The 23358-nt window shown below is 37.0% G+C and overlaps 1 protein-coding gene across 1 annotated transcript; it reads right to left on the bottom strand.

Moving 5' to 3' along the window:
• Positions 1-2284: 2284 nt before the first annotated feature.
• LOC105441250 (NACHT, LRR and PYD domains-containing protein 12-like) lies at positions 2285-22946 on the bottom strand. The gene is made up of 8 exons (XM_030978506.1): positions 22864-22946; positions 21102-21385; positions 18349-19991; positions 7069-7236; positions 6302-6469; positions 5544-5711; positions 4756-4927; positions 2285-2475 (listed from the first exon to the last, which is right to left on the bottom strand). The coding sequence occupies exons 1-8, from the start codon at positions 22944-22946 to the stop codon at positions 2285-2287; spliced, it is 2877 nt and encodes a 958-aa protein (XP_030834366.1).
• Between the last annotated feature and the right edge of the window lie 412 nt (positions 22947-23358).

The raw sequence follows: 23358 nt of genomic DNA, 5'->3' as shown, positions 1-23358 counted from the left end.
GTGAAATCCAGACCCTAACAGACCCGGCAGACTGGAAACACATCCCTGGTGAAGTCAATGTAGCTGATAAGGTGTCATGAGGTCTATCTGTAGAAAGGCTGTCAGAAGAGTGGAAGGGTGGGCCCATCTTTCTGCTCTCTGACGAGTCAGAATGGCCTACAGACAAGGCAGTAGTGAATTGCAAAGGTGCCAGAAGTGAGGAAAAGACAAAGTCCCAGTCAGTCTTCGTAACAGCAGAGACATCGGAAGTGATATATTGTAAGAGAACTTTGAGTTGGAGAAAGCTCCTGAGAACGACCGCATATGTATTAAGATTTATCCAAATCCTGAAGGCTAAGATACAGAAAGGACCCCAACCAGATGACAAAATTACTCTAAGCCCGACAGAGTTAGATAGTGCAGAGAAGTACTGGGTAAAGAGAGCACAGACGGAGAATAACTGGACCTGTTTAATTAAACACGTTTTGGAGATGGGGAGTGCACTAAATGATTTCTTAATGTTACCCTGCACCAAAAACTAAACCTAACCCTTCCACTAAACCAATGATTAGTTAATCTATTTCTAGCTCGTATCGAAATTGTATATATTTGACCAAGTAAAGCCAAGAGCATTTGTCACCAGCTAGAGCATAGCCATCTAACCGTATATGTACATTGGCGCACCAAGTTAGACTTGCAGTCATTCAATTTAGACATGTACTCTGGTAATTTACTTGTATGAATCACTGTTTGTACACATGTAGGTCCAAACTGTCAGGCTTGCGAATGTTAGGTGTCCAACATCAACCTCTTCACATCACCTTGTAGAAGCTGTGTGTTCCATGCCAAACCTGACTGAACTGACACTAACTGGAAATGATTTCCGGGAAGAGTTCTATTCTACACTGAATGCAAAGGCATCAACCTTACGGGTATGTTTGTGTGCACTCTATAACCATGCCATGATGAAAACATTTTCACATATAGCAATGGAGATGAGTTTAAGGATTTATGATATACGAGCTACCATCAACATTTTTTGATACATATATATATATATATATATAATGTTTTATAAGAAAATATATCATAGTTTTAGCAGACGAAGGAACACCATTATTAAGAGGGTATTCCATGTGCAGTGTATGATACAGAATTCATATAGCTTGAGTTGAGAATAGCCATAACCGTACATGTATTTTAGAGCACCTAGTTATACTTGCAGCCATTCAATCAAACATTCACTATGGTAATTTACTAGTAACTGGAACTGGTGGGGGAGAGAGGGAGTTGACTGAGGGGTATCAGCATGAAGTTTTGTTGAAATATTGACTTCAACATAGCTTTTTGTATGTGTGTGTGTTTTTTTGGCGGAGGGCACAAGGACGCTAAATCTATATACTAGACAGAGAGAGAGTACTGACCTGGTATGTACATGTATGGTACCGTATGTTAGCCAGACAGGAATGGAGAAAAATTACATGAATCACTATCACTAATCTTGCTCCCTTTTTTTTCAGGGTTCTTTTCCTCAAATCAGCAACGGAAAGTTCAGGTTCAATGGAGTTTTCCTAGCGAATTTTGATTCATTCCTGCAGATGCTCAAGGACTACTGAATGTAAGTGAACTAAACTTAATGGATCAAAAATTAATTTTATTACTATACAACTCACTTGTAAATCCAAATCAAATGATTGGCCGATTGCAGTCTGGTGTGATTCACTTGCTGAGACTATCACATGTTTTTCCATGAAAAAGCATGCAAGAGTTCCAGGGCTTTTTAATGATATTTTAGTACTTGATGTGCAGCAGTGCATGTAGAGTTTAATATGCTTTATATTTTGTGTGTAGATCATTATATGTATATCACTGACACACTGTGCATTGATGCTTGTAGAGGTTAGTGCGCCTAAATCTTTGTGCACGCTGAATTATCCCATCAACCCTATTATAGCCTGGGCTATTTTGCAACTGCATAGCAGGGGGGGGGGGGCTTCTAAGACCCCCCCCCCTGTTACACCCACAAATGTAATAACGCCCACAAATGTAATATCACTCACCAGTCATAACCACCCTGCCACAGCTTCTGCATGCCAGTCTTTGCCTTGATGATAATTGGTGCAGCAAAACCAATAGGATCATAGATTCTTGCTACCTTTCCCAAGATCTTTCTCTAAGTCAACTTTTCTGTCTCTCTATCTGTTTCTTGTAGATTGACCTTGTATGAGAAGGTATCACTATGTCTGTCCCAAACTACACCAAGCACCTTCTCTTCAGCAATCTCCTCTAAGAGTTTCATCTTTTCCTACTTGTTGCCTCCATCAAGTGGCTTGTTTGATTGCCAACCTTTAACCTTGAACCCTCCTGCCTCTAACAGTTCATCTACCTCTGTGATACGTTTCTTTGCTGTATCTTCAGTCTCTACTGAATCGCAGATGTCATCCATGTCGATGTTTCTTTTCAGGATTGCAGCTGCTTCTGGGTACTTGGCTTCACCTGTATGGCTGGCTCAAACACCCAGTAATTACCCCGAAGAAACTCAGTCTGCGCAAATTGGATTTGACTTCTGGTGTGCTTTATTCTTGAGAAGTCGTAGTAACAATTCAATTTCTTTTGCAGGAACTCTGGTTTAACGGGAAAACATTCCTTGTAACAGGCACATTGCATCTTAAGCCAATTTCTGATGGCAAATAGAAATACATGGGGTTTCTACACTGACAACTGTACCGTACGTTGTTATTCTGACACACACTAAATACACGCTAACATTAATGGTCGTGTCTTCAAAAATACAAGGAAAACATTAAGTATGGTATCTTACAAGTACATCTCAATGAAGCGAACTTATATTAAACATGATACTTGTAACTGATGATAATGCATGAAAAAAGTATAGTTTATGTTCATTCAACGAAACATCTGGAGCCCGATAAGGGACCTGTATGGTTGGCTCAAACACCCAGCAATTACCCCGAAGAAACTCAGTCTGCGCAAATTGGATTTGACTTCTGGTGTGCTTTATTCTTGAGAAGTCGTAGTAACAATTCAATTTCTTTTGCAGGGACTCTGGTTTAACGGGAAAACATTCCTTGTAACAGGCACATTGCATCTTAAGCCAATTTCCGATGGCAAATAGAAATACATAAGGGTTTCTACACTGACAACTGTACCCGTACGTTGTTATTCTGACACACACTAAATACACGCTAACATTAATGGTGGTGTCCTCAAAAATACAAGGAAAACATTAAGTATGGTATCTTACAAGTACATCTCAATGAAGCGAACTTATATTAGACATGATACTTGTAACTGATGATAATGCATGACAAAAGTATAGTTCATGTTCATTCAACGAAACATCCTCCCACCCCATAAAAACCAAGACCAGGTCAGTAATCTCTGGTATATAGATTTTGTGTCCTTGTGTCCTCCGCCAAACAAACACACACACATACAATAAGCTTTGTTGAAGTCAATATTTCAACAAAACTTTATTCTGATACCCCTCAGCCACCTCCCTCCCTCCCCCACAAGTTCCAGTTACAAGTAAATTACCATAATAAATGTTTTAATTGAATGGCTGCAAGTATATATACCTAGGTGCTCTAATATACATGTACAGTATGGATATGCTCTGGTGACAAATGCTCTGGGCTCCACTTACCGTAGTCAAATAGATTTGGATATGAGCTGCAAATAGGTTAATTGACAATAGTTTAAGTGTTAGGGTTAGGTCTAGTTTTTGGTGCCTAGTAACATCAAGAAATCAGTTAGTGCACTCCCCGTTTCCAAAAATGTGTATAATTAAACAGGTCCATTTACTCTCATAAGACCCTCTCTATAATACTGTTCCTTTGTCTGCTAAAATATAAAATGTTTTATATATATATTTTTAAAAAATTGATGGTAGTTGGTATATCATAAATCCTTAAACTCATCTCCATTGCTATATGTGTTCATGTTTTCATCATGGCATGGATATAGAGTACAAACATACAACTATACCTGTATGGATGACGCTTTTGCATTCAGTGTAGAATAGAACTCTTCCCGAAAATCCTTTCCAGTAAGTGTCAGTTGAGTCAGGTTTGGCATGGAACACACAGTTTCTGCTAGGTGATGTGAAGAGGCTGATGCTAGACACCTAACATTCGCAAGCCTGACAGTTTGGACCTACATGTATACAAACAGTGATTCATAAAAGTACATTACCAGAGGACATGTCTAAATTGAATGACTGCAAGTCTAACTTGGTGCTCCAATATACATGTACGGTTAAATGGCTATGCTCTGGTGACAAATGCCCATGGTTTCACTTGGTCAAATATATACAATTTCGATATGAGCTGGAAATAAGTTAACAGTGCATAGGTTTAATGTTAGAGCAAGGTCTAGTTTTTGGTGCAGGGTAACATTAAGAAATCAGTTAATGCACCCCCCATCTCCAAAACGTGTTTAATTAAACAGGTCAAGCTATTCTCCATTAAAAATCAAAAAAAATTATCTGAACCTTCAAAGGTGAGTTTTTGTGCAGAACATATTTTCAACTCAAGCTATATGAATTCTGTATCATACACTGCACATGAAAGACCCTGTTAATAATAATGTTCCTTTGTCCGCTAAAACTATGATATATTTTCATATAAAACATTTATATGTATATATATCAAAAAAGGTTGATGGTAGCTCGTATATCATAAATCCTTAAACTCGTCTCCATTGCTATATGTGTACATGTTTTCATCATGGCATGGTTATAGAGTACACACATACATACCTGTAAGGTTGATGCCTTTGCATGCAGTGTAGAATAGAACTCTTCCCGAAAATCCTTTCCCCATAGTGTCAGTTCAGTCAGGTTTGGCATGGAACACACAGCTTCTACAAGGTGATGTGAAGAGGTTGATGTTGGACACCTAACATTCGCAAGCCTGACAGTTTGGACCTACATGTTTACAAACAGTGATTCATACAAGTAAATTACCAGAGTACATGTCTAAATTGAATGACTACAAGTCTAACTTGGTGCGCCAATGTACATATACGGTTAGATGGCTATGCTCTAGCTGGTGACAAATGCTCTTGCCTTTACTTGGTCAAATATATACAATTTCGATATGAGCTGGAAATAGGTTAACTAAGCATTGGTTTAGTGGAAGGGTTAGGTCTAGTTTTTGGTGCAGGGTAACATTAAGAAATCAGTTAGTGCACTCCCCATCTCCAAAACGTGTTTAATTAAACAAGTCCAGTTATTCTCCATCAAAAACCAAAAAATTATCTGAACCTTCAAAGGTGAGTTTTTGTGCAGAACATCATATTTTCAACTCAAGCTATATGAATTATGTATCATACACTGCACATGGAAGACCGTCTTAATAATAGTGTTCCTTTGTCCGCTAAAACTATGATATATTTTCATATAAAACATTAAATATATATAGATATATCCAAAAATGTTGATGGTAGCTCGTATATCACAAATCTTTAAACTCATCTGCATTGCTATATGTGTACATGTTTTCATCATGGCATGGATATAGAGTACAAACTTATATACATACCCGTAATGTTGATGCCTTTGCATTCAGCGTAGAATAGAACTCTTCCCGAAAATCCTTTCCACTTAGTGTCAGTTGAGTCAGGTTTGGCATGGAACACACAGCTTCTACAAGGTGATGTGAAGAGGCTGATGCTGGACACCTAACACACACAAGCCTGACAGTTTTGACCTACATGTGTACAAACAGTGATTCATACAAATTCATTACCAAAGTATGTGTCTAAATTGAATGACTGCAAGTATAATTTGGTGCTCCAATATAAATGTACGATTATATGGCTATGCTCTGGTGACAAATGCTCTTGGCTTCACTTAGTCAAATAAATGAAATTTCGATATGAGCTGCAAATAGGTTAATTGGGCATTGGTTTAGTGTTAGGGTTAGGTCTAGTTGTTGGTGCAGGGTAACATTAAGAAATCAGTTAGTGCACTCCCCATCTCCAAAACGTGTTTAATTAAACAGGTCCAGTTATTATCCATCAAAAACCAAGAAAACTCTAATCTGAACCTCCGATGGTGCATTTTTGTGCAGAACATCACATTTTTCAACTTCAGCTATATGAATTCTGTACTATACACTGCACATGAAAGACCCTCTTTATAGTACTGTTCCTTTGTCTGCTAAGATTAATATATATTTTATATAAAACATTATACATAACACAAAATGTTGATGGTAGCTCATATATCAAAAATCTCTATTGCTATAAGTGTACATATTTTCAACATGGCATGTTTGTAGAGTACAAACATACATACCTGTAAGGTTGACGCCTTTGCATTCAGTGTAGAATAGAAATCCTCATGGAAATCATTTCCAATTAGTCTCAGTTCAGTCAGGTTTGGCATGGAACACACAGCTTTTACAAGGTGATTTGAAGAGGCTGATGCTGGACACCTAACACTCACAAGCATGACAGTTTGGACCTACATGTATACAAACAGTGATTCATACAAATTCATTACCAGAGTACATGTCTAAATTGAATGACTGCAAGTATAACTTGGTGGTCAATATACATGTACGATTATATGGCTATGCTCTGGTGACAAATGTTCTGGGCTTCACTTAGTAAAATATATAGAATTTGGAAATGAGCTGCAAATAGGATTAGGCTTAGTTTTTTAAGGTGAGGTCTTGTTTTTGGTGCAGGGTTACATTATGAAATCAGTTAGGTCACTCCCCACCCCCGAAACGTGTTTAATTAAACACATCCAATTAGTCTCCATCAAAAATCAAAATACCTTATCTGAACATACCAAGTGTGTTTTTTTCTCGCAGAACATCATATTTTCAACTAAAGCTATATGAATTCTGTATCATACACTGCACATGAAAGATCCTCTCTATAATAACGTTTCTTTGTCTGCTAAAACTATGATATTTATATAATATAAAACATTATATATAAAACAAATGTCGACGGTAGCTCATACATCATAAATCCTTAACTCTTCTCCATTGCTATATATGTGTACCTGTTTTCATCATGGCATGGATATAGAGTACAAACATATATACATACCTGTAAGGTTGATGCCTTTGCATTCAGCGTAGAATAGAACTCTTCCCGGAAATCCTTTCCCCATAGTGTCAGTTCAGTCAGGTTTGGCATGGAACACACAGCTTCTACAAGGTGATGTGAAGAGGCTGATGCTGGACACCTAACATCCGCAAGCATGACAGTTTGGACCTACATGTATACAAACAGTGATTCATACAAGTACATTACCAGAGTACATGTTTTTATTGAATGACTGCAAATGTAACTTGGTGCTCCAATATACATGTGTTTGTATGGCTATATGCTCAGGTGACAATTGCAATGGGTTATATTTAAATAAATAACATACAATTTGGATAAGGACTGCAAATAGGTTTGAGCTTAGTTTTAGTGATAGGTATACTTTTTGGTGCAGGGCTAGAGTTAAGAATTTGTAAAGTACAGGATAGTAAGCACAGAAAAAATGTTGACAGAGCATGTGTCGAACAACAGGAGGAATGACAATTACAGCTGTAGTGCTTTTAATTACTACATGTATATATCTACATAGTGATGCATTCAATGAATACATCCTACCAGGAACCCATTTACTACACCTAGGTCGAGTGTTGCAAATGTATGTTTATGTTTTGCCAAACATATGTAATGAAGTACATAAATATCTCGGGGCTGTTATTACCAAGAACCTTACTTCTTCAGACATTCATGAATATCTCTCTAGCAAAATAGAAAGATGTTTGAAGAATATTGATACCTCTCTCGTTCGTAATGAGTACAAACTAAAGGTATATTCACGTTACTTATTGCCATCATTGAGATTTGACCTGACAGTGAATGATATGACATATACTCATTGTAAATCGTTAGATATGCTTTCAAATCGCTTTGTAAAGAAATGATGTGGTCTAGCACGACCAGGAACCTTAGCATTCGTTCATATGCCAAATGGATTAGACATCCCGTCCATTTCCGATTTGTACAACCAATGCCATACTCTTTCGTACATATCCATGAGGGTGAACGGGAACGATTTGGTGAACCATTGTTTAGACTCTCATTTGCAACGTGAGACGAAATGGGTGAGGAAAAAATCCACGATTGTAAAAAGTAATGAGGTTTACTCATCTGTTGAAGGGCATCCAACACTCAAAGAAAAGAAAATAGAGGCAAAAAAAATCCTAACTCACGAAGTCTCTACTATTTGGCATACACATGAATAAAGAGTTAGTAGTTCAAGGAAAATTTCTAGATCTTCTATCGCTAGAAAGTAACTGTACGATCTGGAAGAGCATCATGTATAATTTGCCAGTGAAAGTCCTTAAATTTCTCGTAAATGCTGTTACCGATACTGTAAACACAAGGGCAAATTTACTGAGATGGGGCAAATCTGCAACAAACAAATGCAGGCACTGCGATTGTGTTGAGACACTGAACCATGTTCTTAATTGCTGTTCACTATTTCTATTTCAAGGGCGATACACCTGGCGCCATAACAATGTACTAAAATGCTTTGTAGAATTCATCACAGAAAGCACTTCGCCCGATGCAAAAATCCTTCATGATATTCCCTATTTAATCGGCTACTCCCCTGTCTCAACAATCCCATTGTCTTGTACCCAAACAAACCTGAGACCTGACCTTTGTATCTACGATGAAAAAAGTAAAAAAAATCATGATCATGGAACTGACAATCCAATTTGAACTTAGAATCGATAAGGCCCATCAATATAAATTTGATAAATACTCGTCCCTCGTCAGAGACATTGAAGATAATGGCTATGAGGTAGAACTTTTGGCAATTGTAGTCGGTTCTCGTGGGTTCATTTCATCAAACAATACCAAGAGACTAACAAAGATGATGGGCTTCTTGCATAAACGGAACACAAAGCAATTTCGGGACAAACTCAGTAAAATGACCCTTGTTTCGTCCTTTGCAATTTATTGCGCAAAGGCCGAACCCTCATGGCAAGACTGTAACAATCTGTAATAACTGGATACTAAAGGATAATAATGAATAATATTAATAATAATATTAATAATAATAATAACGATATTATTTAAAATGGTAATAATAGTAATAATAATAATAATAATGACAACAATGATAATAATAAAAATAAACACAATAATAATGATAATGATAATTAAAATGACGATGATAATGATGATAATAATAATGATAATAATTATAATAACAATGATAATAATAAAGCTAATAATAATTATAATAATAACAAAAGTAAAAGTGCTTATAAGTAATAAAGAGGGCTATCGTGGTGCAACCATGGGCTGAATGCATGCCACTGAACATGTTATATTTTGTTGCATCACGTGAGCCCTCTATTCCTCCAAAACGATTAAGCATTTGTATACATTATTTGAGTAAAGTGAATTATAAATTGTGTATTTTTCTTAATCTGAAACGAAACAATTTGGCATGAACACAACTACTGTTAAAGATCTCGGCGATCATGTTTTATAACATCTTTATGTCTTATATGTGTGTTATTGTATGCCCTGCTTTGGCAGTTATGAGCCATGACCTGGACTACTCTTATTATATGTCTGTGACTGTGCAATTCTTTTATGTTTATACCATGTTCCTTTATTGAAGATTGATAATAAAGTGATACAAAATCAAATACGTACAGCAGGGTTTCAAACCCTATACCCCGTGTTTTACTGTCCAGATACTTAAGCAGGGCTCCCAATTAGCTGAGTTGGAGCTCTGAGTTGTGGCGAGCTGGTGCAAACTTGAACTCGCGTAAACTCGCGTGAACTTGCTTGATATTTGCATGAGTGATCTACGACGCAACATCGAGTTTCTTACGATGGATGTATGAGTGAACCGAGCGCATTACGAGTCACGCGAGCTCGGTATGAGCTGCGATGACCTGTGTACGACTCGTACCCATCTACCAACGAGTTATCAAGATCTTCTAACGAATGATTAGAGCTACGAATTGCATCATTTTGCCCAGGGGCGGCCGAACGACTTCCATAGCGGAGGGGAGGGGACAACAAAAAAGGGCGCTTTCTGGAAAAAAGGGCACTTTCAAAGGGAAATCTCAAATCTCAAATATAATTGTTGTTTTACGTTTGGTATATACCCCTATATTGTGATTACATTATCAGGGAATGTTTCAATATTTGTTTCACTTTGTACACAGTACAAGGTATTGATTAAGCATCATACTTCCCAGTTGGGTGTGATGGAAAATTTGCGAGCGAGAAATATTTTAATGAAATGAATGAAACAGGGGGCACTTACACTAAAAGAATATGTGCATTAGTTGAAAGAAAAGGGGTACCGACCAGGTTTTAATATTTATCGGAAGTGAAGGGGGCACTTATCGGTGCTCCATGGAAGAACAGAACCATTAGGTTAATGGACTATCTTACCGTTGTACCCTTTTATTATAGTTATATAAGTCTTTGATTTTGTTATATTGTGTTATTGTTTTTATGATGATTTTCGGAAATAAAACAAACAAAACTTATCTGAAGGGAAAAGGACTAACTTCTCGTAACTGGAAAGGGTCATTTACCAGAGATGAAAAGGGGCATTTATGAGAAGGGGAAGGGGCTATTTATAAAAAAAAGGGAGTACTTATCATTAGAAAGAGGGGCACTTAATAGAAAGGAAATGGGGCACTTGTCAAAGTAAAAGAAGCACCTCTCAAATCGAAATAGGGTAGATTATCAGAGGTAAAGGGGGCACTTCTCGTTCCTGAAAAGGGGCACTGATGATAATTGAAATGTACACTTATTGCAAAGGAAAATAGGAACTTGTCGAAGGAAAAGGGGCACTAGTCAAAATAAAAGGGGTACTTATGCCAAGGAGGGACAATATGTAAAGGATATTGGATTTGGGAACATAGTCTACCTTGAGATTTGTGAAAGAAAAGGGGCACTTGTCAAAGGAATGCCATAATTGTAGTTTTTTTTATATCATTTTTCTAAGCATTAATACAAATACTTGCAATACTGAACTTCAACAATGTTATGACAAAAATATTTTCATTTCTATTTTTATATTCGTATATTGTCTTAATGACTCTTTAAAAGTACATGTATGCATTTCATATTTTTTAATGTACGAGTACTTTTACATCTTCCTATCTTACTTCTATTCTTCATGTTTCTCCTCTCCGTTTTCAAATTTGTGCTGCCCAAGCAATCTTAATATATTAAATTTGTCATATTTCAATATTGAAAAATTGATTGTAACTTTATTTTATGTTTGAAATACGTAATAAGTCTTTTAATTGTACATATGACCATTTCAGCTATGGGGCTGCGACTCATGTTTTTAATAAACCTTGAATTGAAATTATGAGAGGTGAAAAGGTAAAGGGGCAATTTACAAATTCATAGGGGCACTTGTCAAAGTAATTTTCCTATGTAAAAAGGGGCTCTTTTTACAAATTTAAAAGGGCACTTTTCCTATGTAAAAAGGGGTACATTTCGGGTAGTTGAAAAAGTAGGGGCACTGTCCCCCCCCCCCCACCTGCCACTGGGTAAGGGCCGCATCTGATTTTGGCGCTCTCAAAAACAAAGATTGATGTCAGAAGCATATTTGCTAGATCTGCTGGAGGAAGAACATGCCTTGATCTTCTGCACAATTATTGTAGGCCAGCTGACGTATCATGGTGCGCTTGTCATGCTCGTAATGCACGCCCTACACTCTGGTCATGCTCATAAAAAAACTCGCCGTAAGTCCCCGTACTTGATCTAAAATTGCGTAAATCTCGTGGGAAACTCGGCATGACTCGTAGCACGATCGTTGTGCGTACTCCACTTTTATAAACTCTAATAGCACTCGCGTATACTTGAAGGTGACGAGTTGATACAAGTTATGTATACTGCAGTGCGAGCTTGTTACGAGTAATGCGAGTATATTACAAGTGTGGTAAGCGAGTTCATCTCGAGTAACAACGAGTCAGTAAAAATGTTGAACTGCTCGCGACTTTGAGGAGAGTCGTGGAATGTAGTAAAGAGTTACGCCGAGCCATACCGAGTTGTCGCGAGTTATCCCGAGTTACGAGAAAAGCTTTTCGCGAGTTCATGCGAGTGCCTCTTGAGGCAACTCACCACAACTCGCCATAACTCGCTAATAAAACTCGGCTAAGTGGAAGCCCTGCTTTATCCACTGGACCACTAAGGCCTCTACACGAACCACGAACCATGGTTGATGTCCATCATTTTAGAATGTATATTGTTTACATGAATGGTTTTATTAAATAGAGCAGCATTTGTGTTTGGATAATCGAATAAACAACGAGAGAACCATCACCTTGTCGATCGTCTAGACACAAAAAGTATGCATGATGCATAATACATGTAGGGTGTGTACATGTAGCTGCATGTGCTTAGAATTACACTGTAATCTAGATATCCATCCTTGTTTAGTAAGTATTGACTATGTAGTATACTATGATACTGCTTTCAGACCCATTATGATATTTCAATACCATATGAATTGCTTTGTACTTCTAAATATACAAATTAACAACAACAAAATTTGTATCAATTAGGCTTTAGGGTACTTCAGTAATCTTGTTAAAATGAAATTTCATTAGTGCATAAGTAACAAACCAACACTCCCCTTCCATAAAATTAGGTTAATTTAAACAACTCCAGTTAGTCTATATCAAAAACTAAAATACCTTTTCTGAGGAAAACTTTTAAAAGTGATGATATTTTAGCAGGACATCAGATTTTTAGCTCAAGCTGTATGAATTCTGTATCATACACACTGCTCATGAAACACCTTCTTTGTAATACTGTTCCTTTGTCTGCCAAGATTAGTTATATATTTGCATATAAAATATTATACACATACAAAAATGTTGATGGTAGCTCATATATCATAAATCCTCAAACTCATCTCCATTGCTATTTGTGTACCGGTATATGTATTCAACATGGCATGGATATAGAGTAGAAACATACATACATACCTGTAAGGTTGACGCCTTTGCATTCAGTGTAGAATAGAACTCTTCCCGGAAATCCTTTCCCCATAGTGTCAGTTCAGTCAGGTTTGGCATGGAACACACAGCTTCTACAAGGTGATGTGAAGATGCTGATGCTGGACACCTAACACCCACAAGCATGAAAGTTTGGACCTACATGTGTACAAACAGTGATTCATACAAGTACCTTACCAGAGTACATTTTTGTATTAAATGACTGCAAATATAACTGGGTGCTCCAATATACATGTATTTGTATTGCTATGCCCAAGTGCCAATTGATGTGGGCTTTATTAAGATAAATAAATAACATTTGGATAAGGGCTGCAAGTAGGTTTGAGCTAAGGTTTTAGCGATAGGTATACTTTTAGGTGCACGGTTTTACATTACAAAATCAGTGAGAGCCACCCCTATCCCCAAAACATGTTTAATTCAACACTTCTAAATTAGTCTCCATCAAAAACCAAAATACTGTATATGAACCTTCAAAGGTGAATTTTTGTGCAGAACATTTTTTCAACTCCAGCTATAGGAAGTCTCTATTATATACTGTAAAAGAAAGACCCTCTTTATCATACTGATCCTTTGTCTGCTAAGACTATAATATTTTCCTTAAAAACATCATATACATTAAAAAGAGGTTCACTGTGGCTCATACATCATAAATCCTCAAACTCATCTCCATTGCCCATATGTGTACATGTATTCATCATGGCATTGATATAGAGTACAACACACATACATACATGAAAGGTTGACGCCTTTGCATTCAGCGTAGAATAGAACTCTTCCTGGAAATCATTCCCATCTAGTGTCGCGTCGGTCAGGTTTGGCATGGAACACAACGCTTCTGCTAGGTGATGTGATGAGGTTGATGTTGGACACTTAATACCTTCAAGACAGAGAGTTTGGACCTACATGAATACAAATAGTGATTCATACAAGTACATTTATCACCAGAGTATATGTTTTTATAAAATGACTGCAAATATAACTGGGTGCGTGGATACATGTATGTGTATGGCTATGCCCAGGTGCCAATTGCTGTGGGCTTTATTAAGATAAATAAATAACATTTGGATAAGGGCTGCAAGTAGGTTTGAGCTAAGGTTGTAGCGATAGGTATACTTTTAGGTGCACGGTTTTACATTACAAAATCAGTGAGAGCCACCCCTATCCCCAAAACATGTTTAATTCAACACTTCTAAATTAGTCTCCATCAAAAACCAAAATACTGTATATGAACCTTCAAAGGTGAATTTTTGTGCAGAACATTTTTTCAACTCCAGCTATAGGAAGTCTCTATTATATACTGTAAAAGAAAGACCCTCTTTATCATACTGATCCTTTGTCTGCTAAGACTATAATATTTTCCTTAAAAACATCATATACATTAAAAAGAGGTTCACTGTGGCTCATACATCATAAATCCTCAAACTCATCTCCATTGCCCATATGTGTACATGTATTCATCATGGCATTGATATAGAGTACAACACACATACATACATGAAAGGTTGACGCCTTTGCATTCAGCGTAGAATAGAACTCTTCCTGGAAATCATTCCCATCTAGTGTCACGTCGGTCAGGTTTGGCATGGAACACAACGCTTCTGCTAGGTGATGTGATGAGGTTGATGTTGGACACTTAATACCTTCAAGACAGAGAGTTTGGACCTACATGAATACAAATAGTGATTCATACAAGTACATTTATCACCAGAGTATATGTTTTTATAAAATGACTGCAAATATAACTGGGTGCGTGGATACATGTATGTGTATGGCTATGCTAAGTGACAAATGCTCTAGGCAATATTTAGTCACATATATAGGACTTGGAGGGTTGCAGAATAGGTTTGAGCTTAGCTTTTGTGAAAGGTATACTTTTTGGTGCAGGGTTAAAGTTTGGAATTTGTTTATTGCAGGATAGTAAGCACAGAATAAATGTTGACAGAGCATATGTCAAACAACAATTACAGCCGTAGTGCATTTACTTGCTACATACTACATAATAAAGCACTCAAGGAATACATGTATATCCTACCAGGTACCAACTTACTACACCGAGGTTAAATATGGCAAATGTAGATTAATGTCTTGCCAAACAACATTAGTGCTACGTATGGCAATAATGTGAACCCTATACATTGGACCACAAACACTTCTACATGAACCACGGTTAATGTCCATATAGTACATGTATATTATTCATATGATTGGTTTTATATAACATATAAGCAAATTCTTGTAATTTGATTAGAGGATTGTTTGTCACATGATTTTCAATAAATATTCTACTGAAGGAATACGTCATTGAGCATGCATTGTTGCTCTATTCACTGTGCAGTTATGGTTATATGCAACCCGTATTGTTTGCCGTAGTTGTGACGTGGCACTGCAACACAACCTGTGACACGTATATTCACAAGTAGACGACCATGGTGGACAGTAAAAACAACAATTTTGTTAAACGACAAAGAACTTGCGGATGATACAGTGTAGTAATAATAACAACAAAAATAATATTAACAAGAAGAACAACAACAATGTCATTAGTTCCAATCCGTATTTGTAGTATATGAATAATACGAGAAATATAATTTAATGGTAACATTCAATATGAGTATATTATGAAAATATATCTGCATGTATGAAATACACATGAAAAAGAACCCCTCCATCGAGTCCAGGCCCTTCCCTCGTCATTGTTCTTAATCTTTACTTGCAATCTGTATTTCCTCATTAATTTAATTTTTCAAATGGAGAAGACCACTCATACTCCTCATTTCCTCTGTATATCTATTTGCCAGCTAAAGGACACCATCAATTCCCAACCCAACCTAACTTTATTTTCTGACTGTAATCACAGTGATTTCTCACGATTTTCAAGTGATTGATGTTCTGTGTCTTGACAAAGTACTCCCCCCCCCCCCCATAGGCTAGACTATAAAATTACAATATGTATTTTCACTCACCTTGGACTTGTTTCCTTCTTTAGCAAGAACTGCATAGAAGTCACTGTGCAAGGCTGTTTGTTTCAGTGTAACATCTTTTAGAGAGGGCACAGAGCATATAATCCCCGCCACATCATGAGATATAATTGGTCCAAATTGTCTACCATTAACCCCAAGATCGTTCTTAAATCAAAATCAAAAACAAATACAAAAACAAACAAGAATGATGATATGACAAAAATCAGAGTCCATTTCTAAACTTTAAAGACCTCCTTCTGTCACTGGGCCTGCATTAAAGGGATTGGTTAACTTTGTCTCAGATTCTGTAACAAAATCCTGGATTGAGCTCATGCTGCAATGATAATTATTAACTTTTAGGTCAGTCAGGAACCTGATGACTATTACAAGCCGATCGCCTGTCTGATTATCAAGATATTTATGATTGGAAATCGAAATCAAATTTTGCGTTTTCCTAACGGTGTTCATATCACTACAGTCTATTGGGGAGACGAGTATGGCAAAACCGGTCACTCAAAGATTTTTACTTTTTTGAGGCACTTCTTGATAATTTCGTTAGGGCTTCAATATTCTACCATACCAAAGACACTGATAACATGTAGGGCCATGCATCTCGGATTAAAAATTGCTAAACGATGCCTATAAAGGTAATGCAAAGTTTTGGTAAATTTTAAAATTGGATGGATATTAATTCTTTAAAATTTTGATATATTTGGATGCCCCTGTGAATGTTTGATAAGCACTCGAAAATTTAGCCCCTAAAACACTGCTTTCGAGAAATTGAGCAATCAAAATTTACCGGTGCTCCCGGTATATTTCAATTATTTCAATTAGCGCTTGAGGCCATTCCACGATAGCTGCGATCTATGAAAATTTTAGAATATGCAGTTCTGATATAATTTCCAAACAGGAATAGCAAATTGGTCGATTTAGTCAAGAAACATTGTTTTAAAGCTAAAGTAATTTCAGTTGTGAGAGGGAGCTATACAACAAAAAGAGTTTATTATCTATACAATTTAATCAATTTAGACTTGATTTCAACCCCGACAACGTTCATTGAATATTGTAAAATCGCACATGTTTCCAATATCTTCATTTGAACCAAATTTTAAGACCCCATACCAAAACTTTGTAATACCTTTAAGATTGCCTCATTAAATGATTGCAGAATTTGTATTTTAGAGTGGTACATATCATCAGAATAGTGCTATGTAGCCTATGATTCCAATTTGTCTTGGCAAAGGAAAGTCTGGTAGAACAATTTGTCTGTAATGCAGCATGGTAAAGAAAGGCCATTTTCAAAGGGCCCTAAATTATTCCCTCTATCAAACGGGTTACTCTGAAGTCTGAGCATCAAATTATCAAGAGGACTGGTTGCAGCAAAACTGCTGTTCAGAATGCCACTTCACGAAGATGGCTTATTTTCTGACCAGAAAATGGTTGGTAGTCCCATAAACTTATTCAAATAGTACTGTTGATATTTATCATATGCCTGTAACAGTAATGGGTATATACAATGATACTACGCATGTATTATCTCAATGCCTGAGCTGGAGATGAGGGCAATATGTTTTATACCAACACCCCCCCCCCCCAACCAAAACAGAAAAAGTAAAAAGGAACACATCAATTATCATCATTAGTATTTATCCACTTGAACATATCATTAGTGTCAAATATTGTACTAAAGACATCTCCTTGAAGATATGTACAAATTTATTATTACCGTTTCCTTCTCTTCACTTTCTTTCTCTCATAAATGATATTTTGTGTATGAAGTATTTAATACTTCTTCAATTTGATTTTGTATAGTGCTCTTTATTCCCTGCCACTTTTATTTACAAAAATAACTTGTCATACGTTTATGAATGTTGTTTAAAAGTGGAAACAAAATGATTTGGTTTGATTATATCACAGATTATAACTTGTCATTGATTTATACATGTTGTTTAAAAGTGGAAACACAATGAATTGGTTTGATTATATCACAGATTATCATGTCATGGATGTGAAGGAGTGAAAAATAGGCATATTAAAGACCCATTCTTAAAGAATGCATGTCTATAGATGCCTGATGGATTTGCAATTAAAGGGGAAGTCCACCCTGATATTAAGTTGGTTTTGACAAAAGCACTGAGAAAATGAAAAAAACATGTATTGAAAGTTTGAGCAATATCCGATTTAAAAAAGGAAAGTTATGAAATTCAAATCCTTGTAATCATTTTTTATTCATACTGTCACTGACCTGTTTTTATCATTTTCTGCTTCTATTCACATCAACTATATATTAGGGTGGAAATCCCCTTTAAGTAATAATAATTATTAAAGTATATAGATATCAAACTTACCACATCTAGTAGTCCAGTGAATATATAACCTGCTATGGTGTGTGCCGTCACAAATGGCTTTATTGTCAGAGATGACATTCCACCCCTCACCAAGGATACGGTATCTAGGTTCTGACTCTCAAAGGATACATCAACCAAGAAATCCATCTCCTTTGGGTTTGAGGTGTTACCCCGTACCATGCATTTCATGACATGGTTTGCAATGGTTTTGTTACGGGATACAGTGAAGTACAGTAGATGCCTAAACTCTTCCTGCCTAGGCAGCACTACTTGCTCTATCAGCCTGTTGAATTCATTGTGATCTGATTCATACAGGGAAGCAAGATGGACCCCAGCCATGTACTCCTGAAAAAGCTTGTGTGGAAAGTAGATAGTAGACTGCAGGAACGGACTGCTCTTATCATTTATAGGTGACAATTTTTTCTCGCGAGACAGCACTCCTACTCCGCAAGCTGTTTCAATGGAGTCTGAGCACTGTTCGAAATCACCTTCTTTGAAAGTAAGGGTGTTGTCTTGTAGCCCGATGAAAGCAATTTTGGCAACTGGTTCCATGAGCTTCTCAATTTGAGCGCGATAGGTTTGGAAAGATGGGCTGTCTAAATCTGTGATCTTTTTCTGAGTATAATGCACCTTCAAGAATTCAAACATTTCATCAAATATTTGAGAAAAAGTTTCTAATGACTTAAACTTTTCTTGTTTTTCGTCATCACGTTTACTCCACATAAGGCAGAGCATAGCTATGTAAAGAGGATACGGGGCCATATTCTCAGATATGATGTCATTGTCTTCGGTTAATTGGATTAGCTGATCTGCTGTGGCCCCATCATCTTGAAAGTACTTGTGAATGTAATTCTTCACATTCTCCTTGCTAAAACCTTCCACATAAATGAAAGTGTAAAGTTTCCTCAGACTATCATCCCATCGAATCTCTGTAACCTTCCATGGGCGGCTTGTCACCAACACCGGGCAAGTAGCAATTTCATCTGAACTTAGAATGTCTCCAAGTGCAATGTCACCTCTCTCTGAAGAACTTCCTCTTGCCTTGGTTTGATCAGCGGACTGTGGCTGGAGACATTCTGATTTTGAACCAGCTTTCTTTTGCCCTACAGCCTTGTCACCAAACTCATCTAATCCATCAAACGCAATGAATACATCTTTAGGATTTGAGCGGATGTACTCAGTGATCTGGCAGGCTGTTGCTGGGTTGTCCTTGGAGAGATACGACTTGGCAATCTCACCGATCGTGTATTGCTTGGCTTCACGAAAAGGGATAACAAGTACCCACACAAACTTTGGGAGAATAGGACTGTCATTTATCCAGTCCCAGGCAATCTTCGCACAGAATGTTGTCTTTCCAGCCCCAGCCTCACCCTGAATCATGATCCGCTTGGGGAACTCTCCATTGACTTTAAGATCAAAGAGATCTCTGTACTCAAGTGGTCGCTTGCGTTGTCGATATTCCTCTTCCAGTACAAGGTCTGTGAACATGTCTTTTAATTGTACAATGGAATCAGGGTTGAGAGGATCAGCTCTGATCTTACAGAGAGTTGTCCGGTACTTAAATTTGAAATCATCTGCACACCTCTTGATCAGGTCAGGAGAAAGTGGATGGGTCTGTGATCCGGGCATTGTAACAGTTGCACCTTTAAATTTAATAACAGTGTGACAATTTTTTTCTGAATATCAAAATGATTTGAGGATATTCATAACACATACATTGTACATGAACATACACACAAATTTCTGATGTATTTATTGTTTGTCAAATTTACATTTTCATTTTGTTAGTCTTGCTGTTTGAGGGTGTTCTCTGGACCAAGATTCGATGAGAATATACTTTATTGTCTTTGCAGTTTAGTTTCTACACATCATACATGTATACTATTGTTGATGCATGACTTGTCTATGTTTGTTTTCTTTTCTATCTTAAAAGTATCTCAATAGAATTTGTCTTTTTGTATGGACGTATGTCTATTTAATATGTATCCATATATAACATGTAAATATCAATAATTTCCATCGCTAATAGTATGGACAATAATAATGAACCCTATAAACCTTATGAATTACAGCTCAAAGAACATTTCCACAAGATATAAAAAAGAATCAAGAGAAACAAGTTTTCCTCTTTTTTGGTACACAAAAATCAGAAATTCTCCATTTTGGGGCTGACACAAGGTCATAAAAGATAAAAACGATTCTGTAATGGTACAATTTTCATAAACTTGCTGTCAAAAGATGAGCATGAATTGAAGAAAAAATAGTCAGAAAATGCCTGGGCTTGAAATGCCAAGAAATGTGAATGACAAACCTTGTACAGCTTCATGTAAAACTAATTGCATTATCTCCCTTCAAAACAGCACAAAGTGAGTGGATCTGTAACCATGTATTAATGGCCACAGCCCATGCGACCGACAGCCCACAAGACCGACAATATCTGTCTAGTGAATCATCTGAAAAGTTGTCATGAGACCAACGACACATAGACTGACAGTCCACAAGACTGCCAGTCTCATGGGTGTTCTGAAAACTATTTTTAGGGTTCACCAGACTGGCAGTATCAGTCTTGTGGGCTCTTCGTCTACTAGGATGTCCTGCTATACATAACCCTATTTGTACCAAACTAAAAAACGGTTGTACCAAACGAGGTAAAACAGTGTCTGTTGGCTGCGTCCTGCAAAAGCAATACATTATCAATGGCAGTAAAGACCTTCTTGCGGGAAGCCAAGATGATATTTCCTTCTTATTCTCACCTGTCCGCTTCGGGACCAGACTGCCAGCGAGTAGTTCGCCAGAGAGGGACCCTAAGTCACTTCTTTCTAATCCCTCTGCAAGAAGAGTCCTGATGTCTGTGCCTGGAGGCTGTTTGCCTCTCCATCTCGTGAACACTGTCATCAATGCATCACTGGTACATGGGCTATGATCCTTGATTTGACCAAGCTCTGCGATGGAGATGTCAAGGTTAATGCCAACCTCTTTGTAGTAGCTAGGTCCAATCAGCTTGGAAAGCTTCAAGAATTCCTTCTCAATCCCAATCCTGTAATAAAAGAAAACATTTTATCATTGTATCTCATAAGTATCTCTTAAACATCTCTAATTGTGCTGTACAGTACATTGATTTAAGCACCTATCTTCATACTTGGCTAGTTTGGTTCAGTTGCTGATGAGCCATTGGTCGAAACCAACTGTACAACTAACTATATGGAAGAATAAACTACTCCAGCCGACAAATATATGTACACTAGCTCCAACAGTTGAGCACTGTCAATACCTACAGCTTCATGCGCATATACCTACCGGTACCTGATTTTATCAAGATACATGTACTAATAATTAAGATATATTTAAAGGTATACCGGTATTGAGGCATACACACACAAGGCTCATTAAGCAGTGCCCTACAGTTGACAATATGGAAGAAAATTTAGCATGCATGTTTGTTGTGTTACGCTTTAATAATAAGAAAAGGATTTGACTACCGGTAATCATATTGCTGGCTTCAGCTTGTAACAATCACTCACATAATGACGTTATCATGACATGTTTTGAGACATTTTGTATAACACTCTATCTTATCAACGAAGTGTTGGGTTACGTGACCCAACATTTCTTTGAAATACTATTCCAAAACATGTACATACTACAGTGATGATACTTGACGCACATATTAACAAGATACATGTATATTGTCCCTGAGAAGAGACTAACATTTATGAAGGAAACATGTGTGCTTCTCCAGCCATGATTTTGGATGCCTTTATAGAGGCCAACTCTATCTGAAAGTCAGTGGCCGGATCCCCCACCCATCAAAGGTACTGACGTTAACCAGGAGAACATGTAAGAGTCATTTAAGACTCTGTTGAAGACCTATCTTTTCGTACATTGATAATTGCGTTCAAGATGTTTAGTGACTTCTTTGGTTATAGTATCATGTACCATATTTAATTTTCATTTACAAATTTGTATTTCCTGAATGTACAACCTATTACAAGTAAGCTATTTAAGAATGGCGTATAATTATTGTTTTTTGTAATTAATTATTTGCATAAGTATATCAGGCATACAGTGTAAATGTTCATTTTTGTTTACTGCCCTAACTCTATTTTCTTGCTTTCTCAGTGCAAAAGGACTTTCTTTGTGTTAATGATGTGCGCTATAAAAGTAACGTTCATTATTATAATTGTTATGTAAACTAAAAAACAGAGTGCATATATGACATATATGTCATGCCTAGTCTCAATAACAAGCACTTATTTTTATTTTCAAGTGATAAAATGTGGGGTTACGAACACTGGGAGTCATGTCGCGTACTCGCAAAAGCGTGAGTATTTGTGAATTATCGGCCTGTTAAAAAAAAAAGTGTCAACCCTACACTTCATAGATTAGACAGCTTGTTTCTACAGAAGTACTAAAAACATAATAACGTGATTACATGAGTGATTGTTACAAGCCCCTACTGGTTATTACTGTTGCAATAAAGAACAGGAAATATGCTTCAAATACATATAGACTGACCTGTCTGGTCCAGGATTGGTTTCAACATCACCAGATCTCATCAGGAGAATCATGAGCAGATAAAGAAGGCAGAATCCATCCATGTTGCAAGATGTCCTTCTCATTCAACAGAAACTCAGTCCGCTGAAAAGGTACATGAATGATAACCCCAGCAAGACATCCTGTAATTGACAAAAAAGGGAATTCTGATGTTTACTATGTGAATTACTCATATTAGTGACATACATGTACAGTGTACACAATATGGTTGACTTTTTCACTTTTTTTCTCCTCATCTAAATATTTGCCTCTTTACTTAATTGACTTATGCGATTTAATACTGAACTTTATTCAAAGGTCAAAGGGGCAGAAATGTATTGTGAAGGTCTAGCTTATATCCGGGGGGGGGGGGCTGAAAGGGAGGGGAATGAAGGGGAGGGGTGTCCCCAGCTCTGCTGCAGAGAGACAATATATCTTTAAAGGGTTTATGAATTACAGCTAATTAAATACCATATT

The sequence above is a fragment of the Strongylocentrotus purpuratus genome, unplaced genomic scaffold, assembly GCF_000002235.5.
Source record: "Strongylocentrotus purpuratus isolate Spur 01 unplaced genomic scaffold, Spur_5.0 spur5_scaffold_1, whole genome shotgun sequence".
Classification (NCBI taxonomy): domain Eukaryota; kingdom Metazoa; phylum Echinodermata; class Echinoidea; order Camarodonta; family Strongylocentrotidae; genus Strongylocentrotus; species Strongylocentrotus purpuratus.
The sequence above is the reverse complement of the archived record's forward strand: the minus strand, read 5'-3'. Positions and strand labels throughout refer to the sequence as shown.

Excerpts from the sequence above, each read along its gene's own strand:
- LOC105441250 (XM_030978506.1), bottom strand. The coding sequence starts at position 22,946 with ATGGATGGATTCTGCCTTCTTTATCTGCTCATGATTCTCCTGATGAGA. Across the intron at positions 6,470-7,068 it reads CAAAGGCATCAACCTTACAG|GTCCAAACTGTCATGCTTGT; the intron begins GTATGTATATAT and ends GTATACATGTAG. Across the intron at positions 4,928-5,543 it reads CAAAGGCATCAACATTACGG|GTCCAAACTGTCAGGCTTGC; the intron begins GTATGTATATAA and ends GTAAACATGTAG.